We start from the raw sequence: 20,395 nt of genomic DNA, 5'->3' as shown, positions 1-20,395 counted from the left end.
CTCCTTGATTAATGCAACTGTCTTTGTGCTGTGGATGACAGTTAATGAAGAAACTCACAACTGGTCAAAGTGCAGAGAGTATGTATGGCATGCTCTGCCATAAATGGGACATCTGTGTCACATTCTTCCCCAAGTCTGGGGCCATATTGTAGAAGAGGGTTGGACAGATAATAAGAGCCACAGGTTGAGGAAGACCAGGGAGAAAGAGTGTCCTCTGGATAGGACTGATGCACCCATGGACTCGCAGCAGCTGTGGTTACCTGCACAAGAGCAAGCCAGTTAACATCCCAGGAGGGAAGGTTCACAAGCCCTCACACCCAGCTGAGGGACTTCTGACAGCTGGTGACTGCTAAGTGAGTCAGTTTTCTTTAGGGGTGTGGTCCTTGATAGGTCAGCCTTGTTCCAGTGGACGGCCTCACACCATGCTTATATGAGCAGCATAAACTGGACCCAGAGAGGTATTAAAAAATAAAAAGGGCATGAAGTATGGGGAGGTTGGGGAGGTGGGCAGTGAATTCATAAGGAGTTAAGAGCAGAGGTAAATAGGATCAAAACATATTGTATGCATGATGAAACTCTCAAAGAGTACAATTATTATATTAAAATACCTGGTCATAAAATGATGAGTCTTTCAGAAAAAAAATAAGACACAACTTCAAGTCTAGAGGCAGAATATCCTCTAATGTCTGGGCTACACATTCTCACATTTGTGATATTATTGTGCCCACAGAACACAACACATAGTTTCTCTTGTCTTCATAATTTTGCCCAGACTGCCTAAACATGGCAAACCTCACTGAATTCTTTCTGGCACTTTGCTACAAACTGTAGGATGGGGTAAAGCATACAGCAGGAACTTTAGGATATGTTTTGTGACATGAATTCCCATGGAAAGAAGCCTGGGCAACATTTGGATGATCTCCCTGCATTCTGTGCCAAGAGGTAAAACAGTCTAAACCGGGAGCCCTTCTGTGCCAGCTTTCCTGTCTCCATCCTGCGTGCTGTTTCCTGATAAAAACTAACACAGAAGGGAAGCAGAAAGGCCTTTGGAGACCTCTCCTAAGAGTCTTCTGCAGTCCACAGCTTTCTGGCTTTCTCCTCATTGCAACTGTTTTTTTATCTCTAGCTGTTCGGAATTGAAAGGTCACTTAGTTTTCCTCCAGGGTACAGAGATACCACAACTGGATGACATTGGAGGCAAGTCAGATCAGTTTCAGACTGCATATTTCCCTCGGAACATGTTGACAGGGCTAACAAGTTTTATCTAGACATTCTCTTTATTCTTATTATTTTTCCTGGCCCGCAGAAATTGATCCTTGGAACTTTTGAAATTCTTTGTAAAATTGCTATTTCCTTCTGGCAACCTGATTGCTCACTTTGATGTTATTTCCTTTATTACTCTGGGCTCTTGGGGGCGGGAAGCGGGAGTTGGAGGGGTGGAAGATATTTATCTCTGTGTTTTCTTGGTCTGTTTATTCAGGCCATTTATCCAAGTAGTTGCCCCACAATCCTATCTCTCTCTGTTCTTTTGTTTGCTTGCTGCTCTTCAAAGCCCACTCTGTTTGGTCCTGATGAAAATCAGTCTAGTCTGGTCCACAGCTTTAGATTTCCAGAGATTCAAGTGATGTCAGCATGGACTATTAATGGTATCTTTGCCTGGTTTTCTGTGTTGAGCTTGCTGCTGCTATACTCACAAGAGTTTCCAGTACTCTCTTAGTTGCTTATCACCAAGATCTTGGAGATGGTTTGGGCATGGTCTGCTCCCCGAGAGGTTCACATGCTAGACTCTCACTCCCCTGCGAAACAGGTACTGAAAGCTAGCCTTTGATGGATGGGTCTAGCATATCACCCTCATAATGGCTTTGGGTCTTTCTCAAGAGACTAGATGGAGAGGCTACAAATGCTTTCTGATCCTGCAGAGGACCTGAGTTTGGGTTCTTAGCACCAAAGTTGGGTAGCTCATAACTGTAATTCAAGCTTCAGTGTCTCAGATATCCTTTCATGGCTTCTGGGGACACCAGCACACAAGTGCACACAGATACGCAGACACATATACACACTTTAAAAATGAAATATATCTTTAAAAAGGAGACTAGATTAAGTGTCATGGGAATGAGTTAGGTCTAGCAAGACTGAATTAGTTACCGAGAGAGTTAAGTACTCCCTTTCTCTGCCTCATTGTAAGAGAGCATGAGTTCCTTGTCAAAAGCTAATTAGATACTAGCAACACATTCTTGAACTTTGGAAACTGAGAGTCAAATAACCCTAAAATACCCAAACAGTTCTTTGTTTTTGTAACTTCTCAAGGTATGAGTCCTCCCACACTCTTTTCCAAACAAAGTTAGCCCCCTTAACAGAACTGTGGAGTGCTGAGGCCTCCTACTTGCCTCTTCCTGTGGTTAGAACATCTGTATGGTGTAGTAGAGTTGGGTGAAGGTAGTGACTTATTGCCCCAAAGTGACACCTCTTCCCCACGAGCAGGGAATGACAGTGTGAGCTCTTGCTATCAACTGAACTGTTTGCCGTTTACATATGGTGGCCCCAGGCAGCCCCCAGTGTAATAGCATTTGGAAGTGGAGGTCTTGGGAGGTAGTCAGCTTCAGATGAAGCCATGGATTCAGAACTTCTGTCTTTATGAAGAAAGAGACCAGGCTCTTCCTCCTTTCCACATTCTCTCTTTCTCATATAAAGGTACAGCAAGAAAATGAGCAGCTATCTAAGCCAGGATGAGAGCTTTCGTCAGAACCAGCCATGCTGGCGTCCTCATCTAGAAGGCTTCCAGACTCTGGAACTGTGAGAAAATAAATATTGTTGAAAGCACATGAACAGTGGCATTCTGTGACGGCAGCTGGAGCAGACTCAGAACTCACCTGGCCCTACTAGAGCAAACTTTTCCTACTGATAAGAATAGGGGAGGAAGTCGGCCGGTTCCTCCCTAGTATTATAGGTCTGTCATACCTGGAGTGGAGAATCTGTCAGTGAACCAGTGTGGGAGAGGGAGCCCGGGCCTCTTCCTCACTCCCACTACAGCAGAGCATCTACTTTTGTCTGAGTCTGTTTTCTACTGATGTAACAGAATATCACCGATTATGTCATCCTTAACCTATCAGTTTATTTGGCTCACAGCTGTGGAATCTGGATCTAAGAGCATGGTGTCTCTCATGTTGTCTCTCATGTTACAACAGGCAAACAACAGGTGAATGTGTGTGACAGAGAGAGGTAAGTGGGTGCATCATCATGTCTTTATTAGGAGTCTGTAAGTAATCCCTTCTTATAGTAACAGCTTTAATCCATTCATGGGGGCAAAGGCCCCACAATCTACACACTCACTTAGAGACATTGTCCTGGAATCACTGTATTGGCAATCAGACTTCAACACAAGTTTTGGAGGACACCTACAGCCATCCAATAGCTATATATCAGAATAACTCTGTAATTGTGGAAAACAGAGGTTTAGGGACCAACAGTTGTGTTGATTTTCACAAATCTTACCGTGTGTGTGTGTGTGTGTGTGTGTGTGTGTGTGTGTGTGTGTGTGTGTGTATGCATGAGCTTTCCTGTGTGTGTATGTGAGTTTCCTGTGTGTATGAGAGAAAGAGAACTTTCTGTGTATGTATGTGTGTAACACGAATCTTAAAAGGTCTTATTAATAAAAACAAATCCAAAGCCAGGTTTTGGGGTGAACACTGAAAGATTAGAGAAACAGAACAAACCACATCCAACCTTGCTTTGCCAACTTCTTAGCTGATCTTGTTTCCTCTGAAAGTCTCTGAGTCCTCATCTGAATGGATCTCAGTGTACTGCTGCTAAAAGCCTAAAAGCTTAAAAGGACCTCTAGTTCCTAGTCCTCATGCCTTATATACCTTTCTGCCTCCTGCCATCACTTCCTGGGATTAAAGGCATGTGTCACCATGCCTGGCTGTTTCCAGTGTGGCTTTGAACTTACAGAGATCTGGATGGATCTCTGCCTCCAGATTGCTAGGATTAAAAGCATGTGCTACCACTGCCTAAACCTATGTTTAATATAGTGGCTGTTCTGTTCTCTGACCTTCAGATAAGTTTATTGAGGTGTACAATATATCAGCCACATTTCCCCTTTTTTGTTTAAAATGAAAAAGTTATAACAAATGTAATAAAAAGTATATATAATATATACAGTCAAGAATTACATTAACAATGTCTAGTCCATTCACATTTGACAGATTCAGACAAAAAATTTCATTTCTTATCCTATTTAAAACAAGTAGTTCATTTTAAAAAGCAGATTCAATAATCTACCTTTTATCTTATCATATGTGTTTGTGGTGTGTGTGTGTGTGTGTGTGTGTGTGTGTGTGTGTGTGTGTGAGAGAGAGACTTCCTGTGTGTTTGTGGTGTGTGTGCACCCATGTGTGCCAGATGTTGAAGTCCAGATATCTGTCCTCATCTGCTCCTCTATTTTGAGACAAGGACCCCCCTGAAACAGAGGCTCATCACTTTGGCTTCACTGGTTGGCCAGAAAGTCCTGGGGATTCTCCCATCTCCAGCTCCCAGTCACAAATACATGCCTCTTGCCTGGCTTTATGTGACTTCACTGAGCCACTTCCTTATCCTTATTTCAAATCTAAAAAACATTAGTGTTTTAAAAATAATCCTGGCCACTTAGTATTTATATGTCTTAGGTTTGTGACATTTTAACAAAATGCAGCAACCTCACTATTACTATATGCTAATGCCAATCTGTATAAACCATAGGAAGTCTTAGCTCTCTTTAATATAGAATATGATTTGTTTCCTAAACAAATTTGTTTCCTAAATATATATGCATCCACATCTACTCAATGTATCATCATTTATATTTACCTTAATTCGAACCTCGCCAGCCTTTGGTGGATCAACTTGAACCTCCTCAATGGAAAGAGGGGCATTTGCTGTCCAGGCAACAGCTGCCTTGCATGTGATGACCTATACAAATTAAAAAATGAAGTGATGAGGTACCTTACTGCTAATGAACTAGAAACAGGTGAGATACGGAGTCAAATTATATCTACTACAGTGAGCAGCCATCCTGCTTATCTCCTTTTGAGGTGAAAATAGTCTACTTATTCATTGGAACAATCACTTGTATCTTTTTTTATGTCTGATTAAAATAAAATTTTAAACAAAATGTTATAATGCAAGATGAGTTCACATCTACACACATATGTGTATATGTATTTAAATATACACATATACGTGCATATTATACATTCTTTTAGCTCCAGCGAGCTGATTGAATTCTTAGTTCATTTCTCTGTATTTAAAATGTCACAAAGTATCAGTATTGGTTTATGAAGCCCAATTCTGCTCTCTGAGTTTAAATTCCTATATTATACTTTCTAATATTGATTACTTACTTAGAGATTAGAATCTATCGTGCAAAGAACCTTTTAAGAAAAGACAAGCAACACCTTGGAAGTAAAATGAGAAACACTGGCCATCTTACTTTTCTAACCTGTTCATCCTAGTGAAATATAATGTAGAACATTTAATTTGCATCATAACTTACTTCCTCTGTCTTATAACATTTTTTCATTTTAGTTTGTAAATCTCCATACAATTCAATCTTTGGTTTCCTCTATTGATTTTTCCTTTATTAATAGGTATTTTGAAGATAAGAATTTAAACATACCTTTTATAAACTTTTCAGTATTGATTAAGTTGCTTTTTTAACACAAAAATAAGGGGAAAATGGGAACACAGTCCCCTACTGTCATTAATTACACAATTCCCCAAATTTCAGGAAATGATAAGGGGCAGCAAGCATATTTGGAGTGCAATGGATGAGCCTCACCCTGGAAAAGATACCTTTGTGATTATAGTATCTCCCCTTTTGGGTAAAATTCTAAGTTGTTTCTTTAAATGATAACAGTTCTTATTTTATTGTGATTTTTGATAGAAATTCTCTAAAACTGACTTGCAGATTACCAGTTCTTCCTTTATACAAAGCACATTTTCAACAGAACCTTAAGTAGTAAAGTATACCTACTACTAAATTGACCATTCTCAACAGAGCCTTAAATAGTAAAGTATACCTACTACTAAATATGACCATTCTCAACAGAGCCATAAATAGTAAGGTATACATACTACTAAATATGTCCATTCTGGAGACTACATTCCCAGCTCACCCCGACTTACATTGCTGGGTGTTTTTGTGGCCAGGCTAACTTGCTCCATCTTTGCTTCTGGCAGGTTCAGAACTGAGAGCCTCTCCGTCTCTAGTGCTCACCTTCTGGACTGAGCACCGACGGCTTCTTATACTCCAGAGTGACTCAGCCACTATGCACTAACCAGAGAGGGAGGAGAAAGAGGAGAGAGAAATGAAAAATTGAAAGAGACAGGAAAAAGAAGGCATAAAGCCAGGAAGGAAAGATGAGGAGGAAAGATGGGTGAAGTATAAACAAAAGAGGAAAGCAATGATTGTTCTAGAAGGACAATGAGGAAAAAAAGACGAAGGGGGAAAAATATCACTTATTCTGAAATGAATCTTGTGCTGAATCATTTGACATCATGTCCTGACCCTGAATACAACTTTTAGCACCTTATTTTTAATCACTCCTTTCTGGGCAAAGAGACAGAACTTCCTAAAGAATTAGAGGTTAGCTTGACTGGAGTTTCAGCATGGTTTCCTGTTTCAGATGCTCTGAGTTTGGGGGGATTATGAAGAGGAATGGACAAAACTGTGAGGAAAGAGAAGTGCAGACGGATGAGGGGTGTTCGAGTCAGAGTCCACATAAGAGAAGGAGTGAAATTAAACAGGTTGGAGTAAGTCTACCCGCCCTTACCTGCCAAGTGCTGGGGTCCAAGCCCGCCAGATTTCAACACTCTGGAAGGAAACCATATCAACCATTAAGGCAAATGAGAAAACAAGAATCATCAAAAACATGTGCATTAGGTTTTAAACTGGTGCAATCAATGATAGACGTGTGTGTGTGTGTGTGTGTGTGTGTGTGTGTGTGTGTGTGTGACAAATCTTTCCTAGGGAGGTGTAAAACATACATGTACTCACCCTAGAAAAGGAACCCATAGCAGACTTAAGTAATGATTGTACCAGAGTCCAACTTGGTGAACCACTGAGTTTTTACTGGGATCACTAACAGGAGTGAAGTGTTATTTGCAGGAACAAGGATGACTCAAGAGTGGCCTCATCACCAGGCTGCATCCCTGGAGCTCTCTTCATGCCTTGCACAGGAGTCCACAGTCCCAGAGACCTCTCTACAGCTTGCTGGTCAGTCTCTCTTGAGCAGTTGCGTACGGCTTCCACAGCCCTGGGGAGAGGTCCTGGGGAACCTTGCAAGCTTCAGGGTTCCCAGACTTGTGACTCTTGTTACCTCGCGAGTTTGCGCAGCCTCTCCTCTTCCCCCTGGAGCGAGTGAGTGTTTCAGTTCAGAGGAAGGCGCCTGCAGAGACACTTCTCACTTTACTGCCTGTGATGAAGCCTGATTTCACTTTTGATATTTGTAGCAGCTTTTCAAGTCCATACTCATCCCTGTTCCTTTCATGTCTTCCATTTGATTAACTGTATGATGGATCTTGCACAGTCTCCATTAATATTGTTGGCCAGGCGGCACCTTGATCTTTCAAACCATTTATGTACCTCCTTGAGAGTGTGTCTGCCTCTCCCCAGCAAGCCCACTTTTTCAGTAGTCTTCTCCTTCCCTCCAGGTATGGCATCACCCATCCACATTTGAACCAATTTTATGTAACATTATAGCTGGTCGTGTAGTGTGGTACCCATTGGTATCTGCAAGCATGGGTTTCAGCAAAGATCAGCACACCCTACGGCTTATTTTGCCTTGCTAATTGGTCCGGCTGACTTCTCATGAACTTGTATTTTGAACTGCTGCCTTCCGGCTAATGAGCATCTCTTTTTATGAGCTGTGATGCCACCTCTATGCTAGCTTGCATTTGGAGCTAGGCTGCTTATTGCTGCATTTGCTGAATATTATGAAGCCTCTATTACAGATTCTAGAAGCAAGACACTCAACTCAGTATGAATACAACAATGTGGTGGTTAGAATAAGAAATTCCTCTTTTGGGCTCATGAACACTTGAGCCACAGTTGTTGTTGTTGTTTGGGGGGAGTTATGGAACCTTCAGGAAGTTAATCCTGGCTGGAGGAAATACATCATAAGGTTTTTTTTTTTTAAATACAAGAGGGACTTTATTTAAGATGATTTCAAACAGGGATATAGTCACAGCAAAAATAGATTAGACCCAATTCTGATTTCCCATTGTGCTCCAATCCTGAAGCCAGATGGTATTATTCAGACAGCAGTGAATGTTTGTAAGTTTTTGGTAATGAATTTTGCAGTGAGAATGAAACTCATGCATCATTAATAATGCCCGAGTAACTCTCTTCAGCATAATACTAAATTTGTTTGTTTGATTGTTTTGCTTTATAATCTCACTTGGCTACTTGTCCTGTGTCTTTCTCTGTGTCTGTGCCTGTCTGTCTCCATCTCTCACGACTTCCTGAATCTGTCACCCTGACATGTCTTCCTCACCAGCATGGACTCTTTCTCTGGAACCATACACTCAAATGGCCCTCTCTTCCTTAAATTGCTTCTGGTCATGGTGTTCTATAACAATAAAAGGAAAGTACCTAATACAGGGGAGTGTGGAGCAAGCCACAGCTGAGAGTCACTTTAAGGAGGAACTGACTCTGTGGAGGACCTGGGTGTTGGTTTCATTCTGTAGCAAGCTCAGAAGACTGATGCTTTGTTTAATATGGCCTCAGTTACATTTCTCTTCATTGTGACAAAAATAAATACCTGACAAATTAAACAGGGAGGGAAGATCTCATCCCCTCTCACCGCTTCATAGGGAAGAGGGGTTGGTGGCTGAAGTGACTCTGTCTGTGGAAGGCTGTCATTCAGCATAGTCACATCTTAGCAAACAGGAGGCCAGAAACATGAGTTTAAGGATTATGTAAGACAGAGGGTCCTTAGACTTTGTAGAGCAGCCATTGTCACAGGGAGGTGACATCCTGATGATGATCCTGATTGGAGACTCTGAGAAAGAACTTACATGTGAATGGAGGCTCCTGTCTCACATAGAAAGTATACTCATAATTTTTAAAAAGTTACACGATCATATTGGAAACCCAAAATTTACTATACAATTATCATCCATCAAAAAATAAAAAAGGGTACCTTTGAGCTTTGCACCTCAGTAACATAGGCTGATTCTAAATTAATTCTAACATCTGCTGACTTATATCAATCAGCAAACTTTTGTGGGCTTAATTAATACTACTGCTCAAGCAACAGCTGTATGTGGAATCTTGGTACATTTAAACGTGGTACCATACACATGGGGGTGCCACTAAATTTAAACTTCAAGCTGTTACGCTGCAGTGGAAGTTTCCCAGTGTAAAACAGAGGAGAAGGTGATATTCCTTGCTGTAATTGTCAAAACAGTTGCCTTGCATAAATTCCCCAGAGTTACAGCCCTAAACCATCTCATGTAACAATAAGTTAAAGACTTGGCACCTACAGTTCCTCTTCTGTCGTCTAACTAAAATAACAAACACAGCACAATCAGAACTAAAACAACTCCTTCAAGCATTGTGACCCACTGCACAAAAGCTCCTCAGGGAAGGGATAGTTCAATACACTGTTTTGCCTTCATTTCCCGACTGCAGTTTCTTGGTCTGTGCAGTGTAAAAGCTGTGGTATCTGGCATAGTAAAACATACACATTTGGTCTCAGCTTCGGGTTCCTAACATAGCACCCCTGACTGTTATTTTTTGAATGATGAGCATGATATACATAGAGCTCCTTAATCCCCGAACACTCTGGGGTATAGGAGAAATTTTGTTCTTCTGAGGACACTTGATGGGGTTTCTGATAGTTCAGCAGGACGTAGGACAATTTGTCACCAGAAACCACGCCTCAGGGTGCAGGACAACTGCTCCCCAGAAACCATGCCATGAGCAGGGACTCGGGGCTCTCAGTCTCACTTACTGTCTTTTCAGGAGGGTGAGGGGTTGGAAAGTCAGCTGATGTGCCCGTCATGCCTATTTTGTAATGATTCTCCATATCGCATCTCTCCAGTTTGGGGGTCTGCAGACGCCTGAGTGCTGGGATGATGCACTTCAATTCAGCGAGGTCAGATTCCGCTATTCCCAGGAGCTATCTGGACATCGCCCTGCATCCTTTCATTTAGTTGTTTATTTTCATATCTTTTTACACATTCTTTCAAATTAACCTGAAGTGGATCTCTGAGTTCTGTGACCTAGTGGTCAGTCCCGAGGAAAGGTCATTGAAATGGCTGATTTTCCTCTGTCAGAGAGATGAGTAACCTATCATTCACTGGCTCTGATTAGCTTCTGACGTGGGAGGCAATTTCATGGAATTGTGCTTGCCTTGAGGTAGTTTGTGTCAGAACTGAATTAAATTGTATGAGACCAAGCTGGAGTCCATGTGGAGCTGGAGAATTGCTCAGTATACAAAACTGACATGTTGAATGTGAGAAAAACCTATGCTAGTTATTCTGACAGGGGATTAATATCTAAGATTAAGCACCCAAACAATCAATACATAAATAAGCAGATGAACTGTACATATAAATCTCAAGAGAAAAATTATACAAATGGCCAATTAATACATGAATAAATGTTCACTATTTTCAGTCATCAAGGAATGTAAATCAAAATTACATTGAGATGCATCTCACCTCAGTCAGAATGGCTACCATTGAGAAAAACAAACCACAAAGTAGCTGCTGCAAGGATAGCCTGAGTACAGAGCCCTCACACACTGTTGGTGGGAATGTAAATTAGTGTAGTCACTATGGAAACCAGTATGAAGGGGCTTCAAAAAACTCGAAAAAGAGTTGTCAAATGCTCTGGCTATCCTGCACCTGGATATATACTAAAAGGACTCTAAGTAAGTACACCATAGAGATGCTTGCACGTCCATGTTTACTGAGGTACTGTACACAGTACTCAGCTATGGAGCCAGTCTAGATGCTCAACCTAGACTGGATAAAGAAAGTATGATATCTATCTATCTATCTATCTATCTATCTATCTATCTATCTATCTATCATCTATCTATCTAATTTACCTATGTATCTATCATCTATCTGTCTATCATCTATCATCTATTTATCTATTGTCTATCTCTCTAATCTATCATTCATCTATCACCATCATCATCTATTTACCTATTATCTACCATCTGTTATCTATCTATCTATATCTATCTTCTGTTTGTCTGTCTGTCTGTCTGTCTGTCTGTATATCTATCATTCATTTAGCTATCTACCATAATCATTTATTTACCTATTATCTATTATCTGTCATCTATCTATATATCTATATCTACCATCAATCTATCATCTGGCACCTATATATATATATATTATCCATCTATCTATCATCTATCTATCTATCTATCTATCTATCTATCTATCTATCTATCTATCTAATCTATCTACTATTATGCCATTAAGAAGAATGAAATTGTATCATTTGCCTAAAAATATATAGAGTTGGAGATAATCTTGTTAAGTGAAATAATCTAGACCCTTCAAGACAAATGTTGCATGGTATCTCTCATTACAGAATCTTGGCCAAGAGAAAGAGTGTTGAAAGCAGGAGAAGGATTGTTTGAGAAGAGGAAGGTGGCCAGTAGGAGTGGGAAAGGGGTCTGGGGAGGGTAATGAGAGTGAATCATGTCGAAGCTTATCATATACAGGTCTGAGAATGTCACAATGAAACCCGTAATTTTGAACAATGAACAACCACTAATAAAAAGAAAAAACATTGGACTAAACTCTGGTTTAATAAACTTAACTCTGGTACATATTCAATACCCCATTTCCCTAGATGGTTCATTTTCTTCGTGTAACACTTTTGTAGCTATCCTTTTTTTCTGGTATAAGAAACATGTTTACTTGAAAGAACAGTTCTCAACTTCAGATGGAAGAACAAAAAGCCCCAGGACAGCCAAAACAATCCTAAACAATGGAAGAACTGCTGGAGGTATCTCTACCCCTGATTTCAAGTTGTACTACAGATATAGAGTAATGAAAACTGGCACCTTGATTAATGGGATCGAATTGAAGATCCAGACATAAGTCCATACACCTATGGACACCTGAGTTTTGATAAAGAAGCCAGAAACACACACTAGCAAAAAGATAGCATCTTCAACAAATGGTGCTGGTCAAACTGAACATCTACATGTAGAAGAATGCAAATATATCCATACTTATCACCCTGCACAAAATTCAAGTCCAAGTGGATCAAAAGACTCAACATAAAACCAGATACACTGAATCTGATAGAAGAGGAAGCGGGGGAACAGTCTTTAATGCACTGACCCAGGAAAAGACTTTCTGAACAGAATACCAATAGAGCAGACACTAAGATCAACAATAAATGGACCTCATGAAACCACAAAGCATCTGTAAGGCAAAGGAAACCATCAATAGAACAAAACAGTAGCCTACCAAGTGGGAAAAGATTTTTACCAACTCCACATCTGATAGAAGGCTAAAATCCAAAATATATAAAGAAACTATATATTTAAAAACCCAGTAATCCAATTAAAAAGGGGGTACAGGTCTAATCAGAGAATTATCAATAGAAGAATCTCAAATGGCTGAGAAACATTTAAAGAAATGTTCAACATCCTTAGCCATCAGCGAAATGCAAATCAAAACTACTTAGAGATTCCATCTTACATTTGTCAGAATGGCTAAGACCAATAATAAAAGTGACAGCTCATGCTGGTGAGGATGTGGAGCAAGGGGAACACTCCTCCATTGCTGCTGGGAGTGCAAACTTGTAGAGCCGCTATGGAAATCATTGTGGTGGTTCCTCAGACAGTTGGGAATCAATCTACCTCAAGACCCAGCTATACCACTCTTGGATGTATACCCAAAGGACACTTCATCTTGCCACAGAGACAGTTACTCAACCGTGTTCATTGCTGCCCTATTCAAAAAAGCCAGAAATTCAAAACAACCTAGATATCCCTTAACAGAAAAATGGATAAAGAAAATGTGGTACAGTTACACGATGGAGTATTACTAGACTATTAAAAAAATTGTGAAAGTTTTGCAGGCAAATAGATGAAATAGAAAAAAATCATCCTGAGTGAGGTAACTTAGACCTAGAAAGACAAATATGGTACATGCTCACTTATAAGCCATTAAGTATATGATAACCAAGATATAATCTATAGACCCAGAGAGGCTAGGTAGAGAGGAGGGCTTTAGGGAGGACACATGGATCTACTGGGGAAGAGTGAATAGAATAGATTTTATGGGTGGACTGGGGGTAGGGGAGATGGGATCAGGTCGTGGGGATCGGATGGAAGGAGAGAGTGTGGAGAGAGATGACTGGAATTTGGGACCATGTGGGAGGCAATGTGGAAACCTAGTACAGTGGAAACTTCCTGGAATCTATGAGGGTGACCCTATTGGGGGAGGACTGGTAACGGGGATATGGAGTCTGCACTGGCCATCTCTTGTAGCCAGGCAAGGCTCCTAGTGGTGGGGCTGGGTTACATTCAGCTGAGTTGTTGGCAGGGGTGGGAGTGGAGGTGTTGGGGGTGATTCCGGGGGCTCCCATGGAGATCCCCCAACAACCCAGGCTGATGCTAGGGTAAAGGGTTGCTCTGCAAAGACCGATATGGGGCCACATTGCTGGCTGAGAACAGCATCCACACAGCTCACTGAGTGTTTTGAGGTTGAGCTGGTGCCTGAATGAAGCCTTCATCCCATGCTCTAGTTTCTTTGGTTGGGGAAGGTACTCTGTGGGCTACTGAAGGAGAAACATGGGCAGAAACCCAGCCAAAAAGCCCTTGACCTACAATCTGTGCTGTGTGCAAGAAGTGCTAAGGCAGTGGTGGCACAGAACTTGTTGGAGTGGCCACACAATGTCTGATTTAACTTGAAGCCCACTCCACAAGAAGAGCCTATGCCCACACTGCCTGGATGGCCAGGAACCGGAGACTGGATATCCCAGAGACATAGGGTAGAACCAAACAAGACTGGTCTAAAAAGAAAGAAAGAAAGAAAGAGAGAGAGAAAGAGAGAGAGAGAGAGAGAGAGAAAGAAAGAAAGAAATAAAGAAAGAAAAGAAAAAGAAAAAAGTCAATGAAATGATTTCTAATGATATTCTGCTATACTCATAGATCAGTGCCTTGTGCAGTCATCATCAGAACACCTTCCTCTAGCAGCAGATGGGAGCTGATGCAGAGACCCACAGATGGACATTATGTGGAGAGTCTAAATTGGACGTCTCCATCTGATCCCCCCTCTTGGAGATCCTGGAACCTTGAGGAAGAGGGGGAGGAAAGACTGTAGGAGTCAGAGGGCATGAGGGTACAAGGTGAACTTGGCCCACTGAATCAACTAAGAAGGGCACATTTAGGCTCACTGAGACTGAAGCGGCAAGCACAGGGCCTCCATGGGTCTGGTGTTCTTGTGAGACTCCCAACTGTGGGGATGGGAGAGTCTCTGACTCTTGTCTGCTCTTGGGTACTTTTTCCCTCCAGTTGGGTTGCCTGGTCCAGGTTTGGTATGAGGGCTTTTGCCTTGTCTTATTGTACCTTGTTTTGTCCTGTTTGGTTGTTGTCTCTTGGAGGCCTGCTCCTTTCTGAAGAGAGGCAGGGGAGTAGGGGAGTGAGGAGGCTTGGGGGAGGCGGGGCTGGAAGGAGTGGAGGGAGGGAGAAATGTGGTCTGGATGTATTGTTTGAGAGAAGACTATTTTCAATAAAAAAGAAAAAATGAAACATGTTTATAGATGTTTGCAACTTATTAGGCACTGTGCAGAGAAATTTATGTAGAGAAAAAACAGTCCGTTTCTCATAGTTGCAATTTATTTCACCATAATTTTAATTGCAATTTGTAGGTGATAAGGGATGCCAAAAAAAATTGGCTAATAATATTACAGAAAGTTATGTCAATTGAGAATTCTCCTTGCAAAGTTGGAAGTCTGACCTTGAAGGACGTTGGGGGTGGATTCTCACTTCACAATATAATAATGAGAGAATGTGAAAGAGGAGTCCAGTGCCAGGCGCTGTCACAGCACTGCCTTTCTACAGACTCAAGTGAGTCTGAGGTGGTTCCTCCTAATGGAGTAGCTAATGTGGAGCCACGTGTTTCTCGCACATGACACAGCTACATTAGATAAGGAATCACGCTCCTTTTCTCCTATTTAAAAGAATGTAAAATATTCTAATACAGTGTTAAATATGAAATTTATATTACAATACATACAATATGATTAAAAAATTTAAAAATCCCTTCCAGCAAAAGAAAGTAGAAGTTTATATTTGTGTATCTTTGAAGTGTAAGAAAGGCCCTAGTCAAAGATATATACATATATCTATATATCTATATTATATATATATCATTATATATATATACATTTTGATAGATCTATATATCTCTCTATATATCCATGTATGTTGTGTTTATCAGAGGTGAAGCTGCTATTCAGACTCTCCTCTTTCCCTGTTTAAGAGCTAAATGCCCAAGTGATGACAGCTGAGATAATCCTTAAAATTCAATGGCTGTAACTAGCCTGTTGAATGGGCAGGGTTTCTTTCCCTTTCTTGTGTAACCTCTTTGATCTTGTCTCTGGGGGTGGCATTCAATCATCACCCTACATCTATTGGTTCCTGTTGGGGTGTTGTAATCCCAAGCTCTGTTCTAAAAGGGCCTGTGCTCTCAGAAAATTATGGGGTTCTGAGTCAATTATCCACTTGTATGGCTTCCAGCTTCCTCCCATATCCCACTTTCCTTAGGGTAATGAATAGGCAAGGCCAAATATAGGTTCTTCCATCCTTTGACCAAACCTCTCACTGTATCAGATGCATTACGTATCACAACCTTTCCTCAGATAACAGTACCCCACCCCCTCAGTCAGATGCATTACAGTAGCTGTACCCTTTCTTCGGGATCAGGATGGCATTATAGTATCTACACCCTTTCCTCCGCATCAGAAACAGCATTATGGTATCTGCACCCTTTCCTCAGGATCAGAATGGCGTTACAGTATCCGCACCCTGTCCTCAGGATCATACATGGTCTAGTTCTTGAGCTTACACTGTGGCAGGGAGCCAGAGATTGAGTTTCCTTGCGGACTGACAAGAATCCAAGGGCCCTCTAATACGTGTGTGGAGGCCTTCAGAAGACCTAGTGTGTTGGGGCACCCGTCAAATCCACCAGGTGTCTCTGGAGAACTGAACACAGCTCACAGGAGGATGAGACATACTGGTGCTGTTTCTCTAGGAACTATGTCCCATGATAACTTTCCCAAGACTGGGCAACAAGTCTCTGTTATGGGCATCTCTGAGACTATATCCTATATACCTCGGAAGGCCTCTCCATGAGGCTCTAAAAATGTCCTGCACTAATGGCTCTGCTCTTTTCCCAGACACCCAAACAGGTTAAAAGAACAAAGGATCGGCTTATTTTTCTCGAACACGTGTTGGAAGGAATGTCTTGCTAACTGGCAGACCCAATCTATATCCTCAGGAGGGAAATGTCTACTAAATGAGTAGAAAGCACACAGTAACCGAAAACAAAGTGAAGTAACCCAAACCGTGGGGATGTCTCCAGCAGAGCCAAGGAGGAGTTCTCAGAATGGGGAGAGCTGAGTGCGTCCCCACCATCAGGGAAGCGCGGGGAGGAGGCAGTGTGTGGCAGAGCCAGCAGCTGGGACTGCCCCAGACTTGGAGCTGTGGCACCACTGTTGAGGCCCAGAGCCATCCGGATCATGTGACACTTGGTTCTTCTGGCGCTGCAGTGCCCAGAGGCTGAGGCCGGGACCCGTGACCTCTGAACAGCAGTGAGAATCCATATAGCCCCTCGGTTCCTAGTGCCCACGCCTGTGTGAGCATCGTTGGGGAAAGCAGGCAGAGGTAAAGGAAGACGGGAAAAGGAAGAGAGGGAGGGACTGCCGAGGAAGGCATGCACACGAGGAGAGAGAGCAGAAAGGAACGTGTTCCTCCCTCCTGTGAGGTTGGTAGTCTTTCCTGGGACCTGCTGTGGCGTGTGGGTGGGTGTGATTTTACAGGGAGCTTTTTGATGCAAGATGACCTGATCTCGGCCCACAACCGGATTATCCGGTCACCGGAGTCTCCAAACATCATCCCTCTAAAAGTATGTAGCCTGCCCTTGTTCACAACTTGGAGTAGTTACTCTCAGGCACCCCAGAATGAGTAGAAAGCTTAAGAGATTAGAAACAAAAATCCTAACCTGCTTTCTGATTCACCGACTGACAAGGGGCAGCTATCTGGGTTCCGTGGGCACTTCGAAAGGGGTTTCACGATCTTCTGTCCCAGAATAAGCAGTTGAGCAGAGACCTGTGGATAGTAGCAGAAATGGGAGCTTATTAGGAAAACATACATTTCCAGAGGAGAAAGGGGCCAGAGCAAAAAGCAACACCCTGCTGCACAAACCTAGGGACTTTGGGGTGGCAGAGTACAAGCTTTTGTCTGGCTCGTTTGCATAACTGAGCTTTTGCCTGCTTGTTCTAGCTGTGCTGTCTTGCCCCTTGCTCCTCATCAGCGTTTTAAATCTCCACTCAGGTTTGTGGATTTTAATGGACGAGCTCCAGGTCTATAGTTGTAGCGCCTATGATCCTGCTCCCGTGCCTCCAGCCACGTCTAGTCGTCCTTAGCTGGAGATTTCCGGCCTTCCCCTTTGCACTCTGTTTAAGGCATTTCTTATGGGCTAGTTTTGTAGGCTTTGTGGGTAAGGCTTTCTGGATCTCACTCTCTGCCCCAATTAAGAAGAAAAAGATCTGTGGCCTAGTCACTTTTATAGATTCATTAATTCTTTATGCAACTAATTACTATCGCCCACTGAGAGCTGAATTCGAGATCATTACTGGCATTTGAAAGGCAAACAGGATAGCTGAATTCACTAAAGTGGCTGCTGTAGATTTTTGGTTGGGGACTTATCACTTTGACCAAGTATAGACTGATGCAAGGTGGCAAACTTTTAATGCAAATATTTGGAAAACAAAACAAAACACAAACAAGGAGAGACGGCAGCACCTGTCTACTGAAGTAAGATGAAAAATTTGGGTTATCCTACAACACTCATTTTGAGTCAGAAGACATTAGAAATTCATGTAAAAACACTTATTTTAGCATCTTGGTTACATTACACAAAACACGCTTTTGTGGATGAGGTTCCTCTCCCCTTTACAGTGTCCCCCAGTCACCATTAATTAATTCTGAAGTTCAAATGATATGAAAGACAATCATACAAAGAGGCATAGCTTGAGATATCCCAGCAGCCCAAGGGAACACTTGTACTGTTATCAAACTTGAATGCTGGGTATCTACATATTCCTGGTAATTCTGTTCATGTATTATCTGCTTTACAAGATCTGCAAAACCATTCAGACTGTGACAACATCATGCCGATGGTGAACAGCTCTGAAAGTGAGCTGTGTCTTTGTGGTGGTTGTGGTGGAAGGGGATCTCTTATAATCTTAATGGTCATCCCATCACATCCTGGACTTTGTGTAGTTAACTGCTGTTTTAACTTCATTGCCCTTAGTTACAGTCAGTCCACACTCAGAAGGACTATGATGGTCTGACTCCATCTCTGTGGGCTCCATTAGTCACCCTCTAATTCCTGAAAATCTACAAGAATGGGGACTATAGGAACTACTCCGTGTCCTCAGACTCATCTTTCACTTATTGTTTTTCCCTGTCACCTATTCAGGAGCCAAAGACCCCTCCCCCTTTACCTGACAATTATACAAATAAAGCCATAGGAGCACTTTTGGGGGCCTTTTAGATAGGCCCACTACAGGAGCAAGCCAGTAGACACACCCGAAACGCTGCCTCGACTTGTAGAACCCAGATTGATTTTCACCCCAATTTCCTAATAGTTGTTAGCATTGTCTTCTCAGGGAGGGAAAGGAAATGCTGAGAACAGGAGATTGCCAGCAACTGGCCAGGCAGTTTTAGGGTAAAGGCGTTCCTGAAGTGTGGACAGTTTTCTTTTCTGGCTAGAAGTCAAAAATGTTCTTGGGTATGTCGGCATCCTGGTCCTTGAAAGAGGCCAGATACATTTCAGCTGAAATGTCTCTGGTTCTGCCATGACCAGAGGCTGGGGTGTCAGAAAGAGGAGGTCTGTTTGTTTCATGTTTCTTCCCCCCTGAGGGGGGAGTGTGGCTGAAATGGGGCACCTGGGCACCTTGAATCAGCTCCTCTCCCCCTCTTCCATCCTTCACCCAACAAAGCCTTGTCAACTTCAAGGCAGTGGCCCTCGATGGCATCCCACTCCCGGGACCCCTCCTGAAGCTAGGGGCTCTGCTTTCTTTCTTTCTCTTCAGCTTTCTGTGATAAAAATAGCTCCCCCCTCCTCTAAAACTTACCTTCTGGGGTCCATGAATTTCATTCTTTGAATTCAAGAGACAAGAATCTAAAAGCCACTCGCTTGGGGTGGCTTGAGTTTCCAGGGCCTTAGTTCCCGAAGCAAAGCACAGGAACTAAGAAGGGCTCCCTTGCTCTCAAAGACACCCCGATGTTCTCCTGGCACTGACTGCAGGTATCTCCTGGATCTTAAGATACTTGACAATTTGAGCTCCACCCAACGAGAGCTTCTAGGGAGTGACATGATTTGTACCTGGCCTGGCAGGGTGCTGTTGGGTAGAAAACTGGCAGAGATTACCCAGGCAGCCTGCCACATAGTTCCACAGCTACACTTTCAGTTCTTCTGGAGAATTCACCAAAGGAAACTGATTTCTTTGGCAACCCGTCGGCAAAGGCAGAATGCTCACACTGACTTCCTTGCTAGCTGCCTGCTGATTGGCTTGACGACCTACTAGCCATGTGCACATCCTTTTTATCATCCTCAAATTTTATTCTCTTCAGAGTTTTTTCTTTCCTCTCTCACCTGTCTCTCTTGTTAATGTTTTGCACCCCTGACCAACTGAGTCTCATAAGCAATTACATGTTCTCTTTTTAAAACCACCCAGTGTCTTAGAGTCAGTCCTTGAAGACTGAAGACAGCTTCTATCTGGATGGTCTGAGAGGTATTGCCAAGGGGTTAGTATGACAGATGTAGAACTGGAATGGGCCAGCATTTCTGTAACATTTCCAATCAAGCTATTTTAAAACACCCCAATTCCCCCCTTACAATGAATATAATCTTACCAGTCAGTTAATCATTTCAACACAGAGACTCCTAGATTTATTTGTTTGTTTACTTATATATGTCAAAACAATCACAACAGGCATGTGCATTTGCAAACTACCTTAATATTGCTTTTTAAGCTTAGTAATATATTTTGTCATTTGAAAAAGTTGTATGACATACCATGATTTAAGGGAAAAACGTTTTTCCATCAATAACAACTACTGGACATTTTAGCTGTTTCTAA

General features: G+C 42.2%; 1 protein-coding gene and 1 non-coding gene across 3 annotated transcripts in view; both read right to left on the bottom strand.

Annotated features, from left to right (window-relative positions):
• Positions 1–19,583, bottom strand: part of LOC114683482 (alcohol dehydrogenase 1-like) — a 38,078-nt gene extending 18,495 nt beyond the window's left edge. The window contains exons 1-5 of one of the 2 annotated variants that reach the window (XM_037207137.1): positions 19,388–19,583; positions 17,248–17,354; positions 6,807–6,847; positions 6,160–6,307; positions 4,843–4,944 (exon numbers count right to left, since the gene is read on the bottom strand). In XM_037207137.1, the coding sequence (XP_037063032.1) occupies positions 4,843–4,944; positions 6,160–6,198 (141 nt within the window). In that variant the 5' untranslated portion in view covers positions 6,199–6,307; positions 6,807–6,847; positions 17,248–17,354; positions 19,388–19,583. The remainder of the gene's footprint in view (positions 1–4,842; positions 4,945–6,159; positions 6,308–6,806; positions 6,848–17,247; positions 17,355–19,387) is intronic. The other variant, XM_028857818.2, reaches the window with a different exon arrangement.
• LOC114683615 lies at positions 5,701–5,863 on the bottom strand. Its single transcript, XR_003733180.1, has one exon. It is a non-coding gene; the product is annotated as a U1 spliceosomal RNA (small nuclear RNA).
• Positions 19,584–20,395: the final 812 nt, after the last annotated feature.

This window comes from Peromyscus leucopus, chromosome 6 (assembly GCF_004664715.2).
Source record: "Peromyscus leucopus breed LL Stock chromosome 6, UCI_PerLeu_2.1, whole genome shotgun sequence".
Classification (NCBI taxonomy): domain Eukaryota; kingdom Metazoa; phylum Chordata; class Mammalia; order Rodentia; family Cricetidae; genus Peromyscus; species Peromyscus leucopus.
This window is presented reverse-complemented; position numbering and strand designations above follow the sequence as displayed.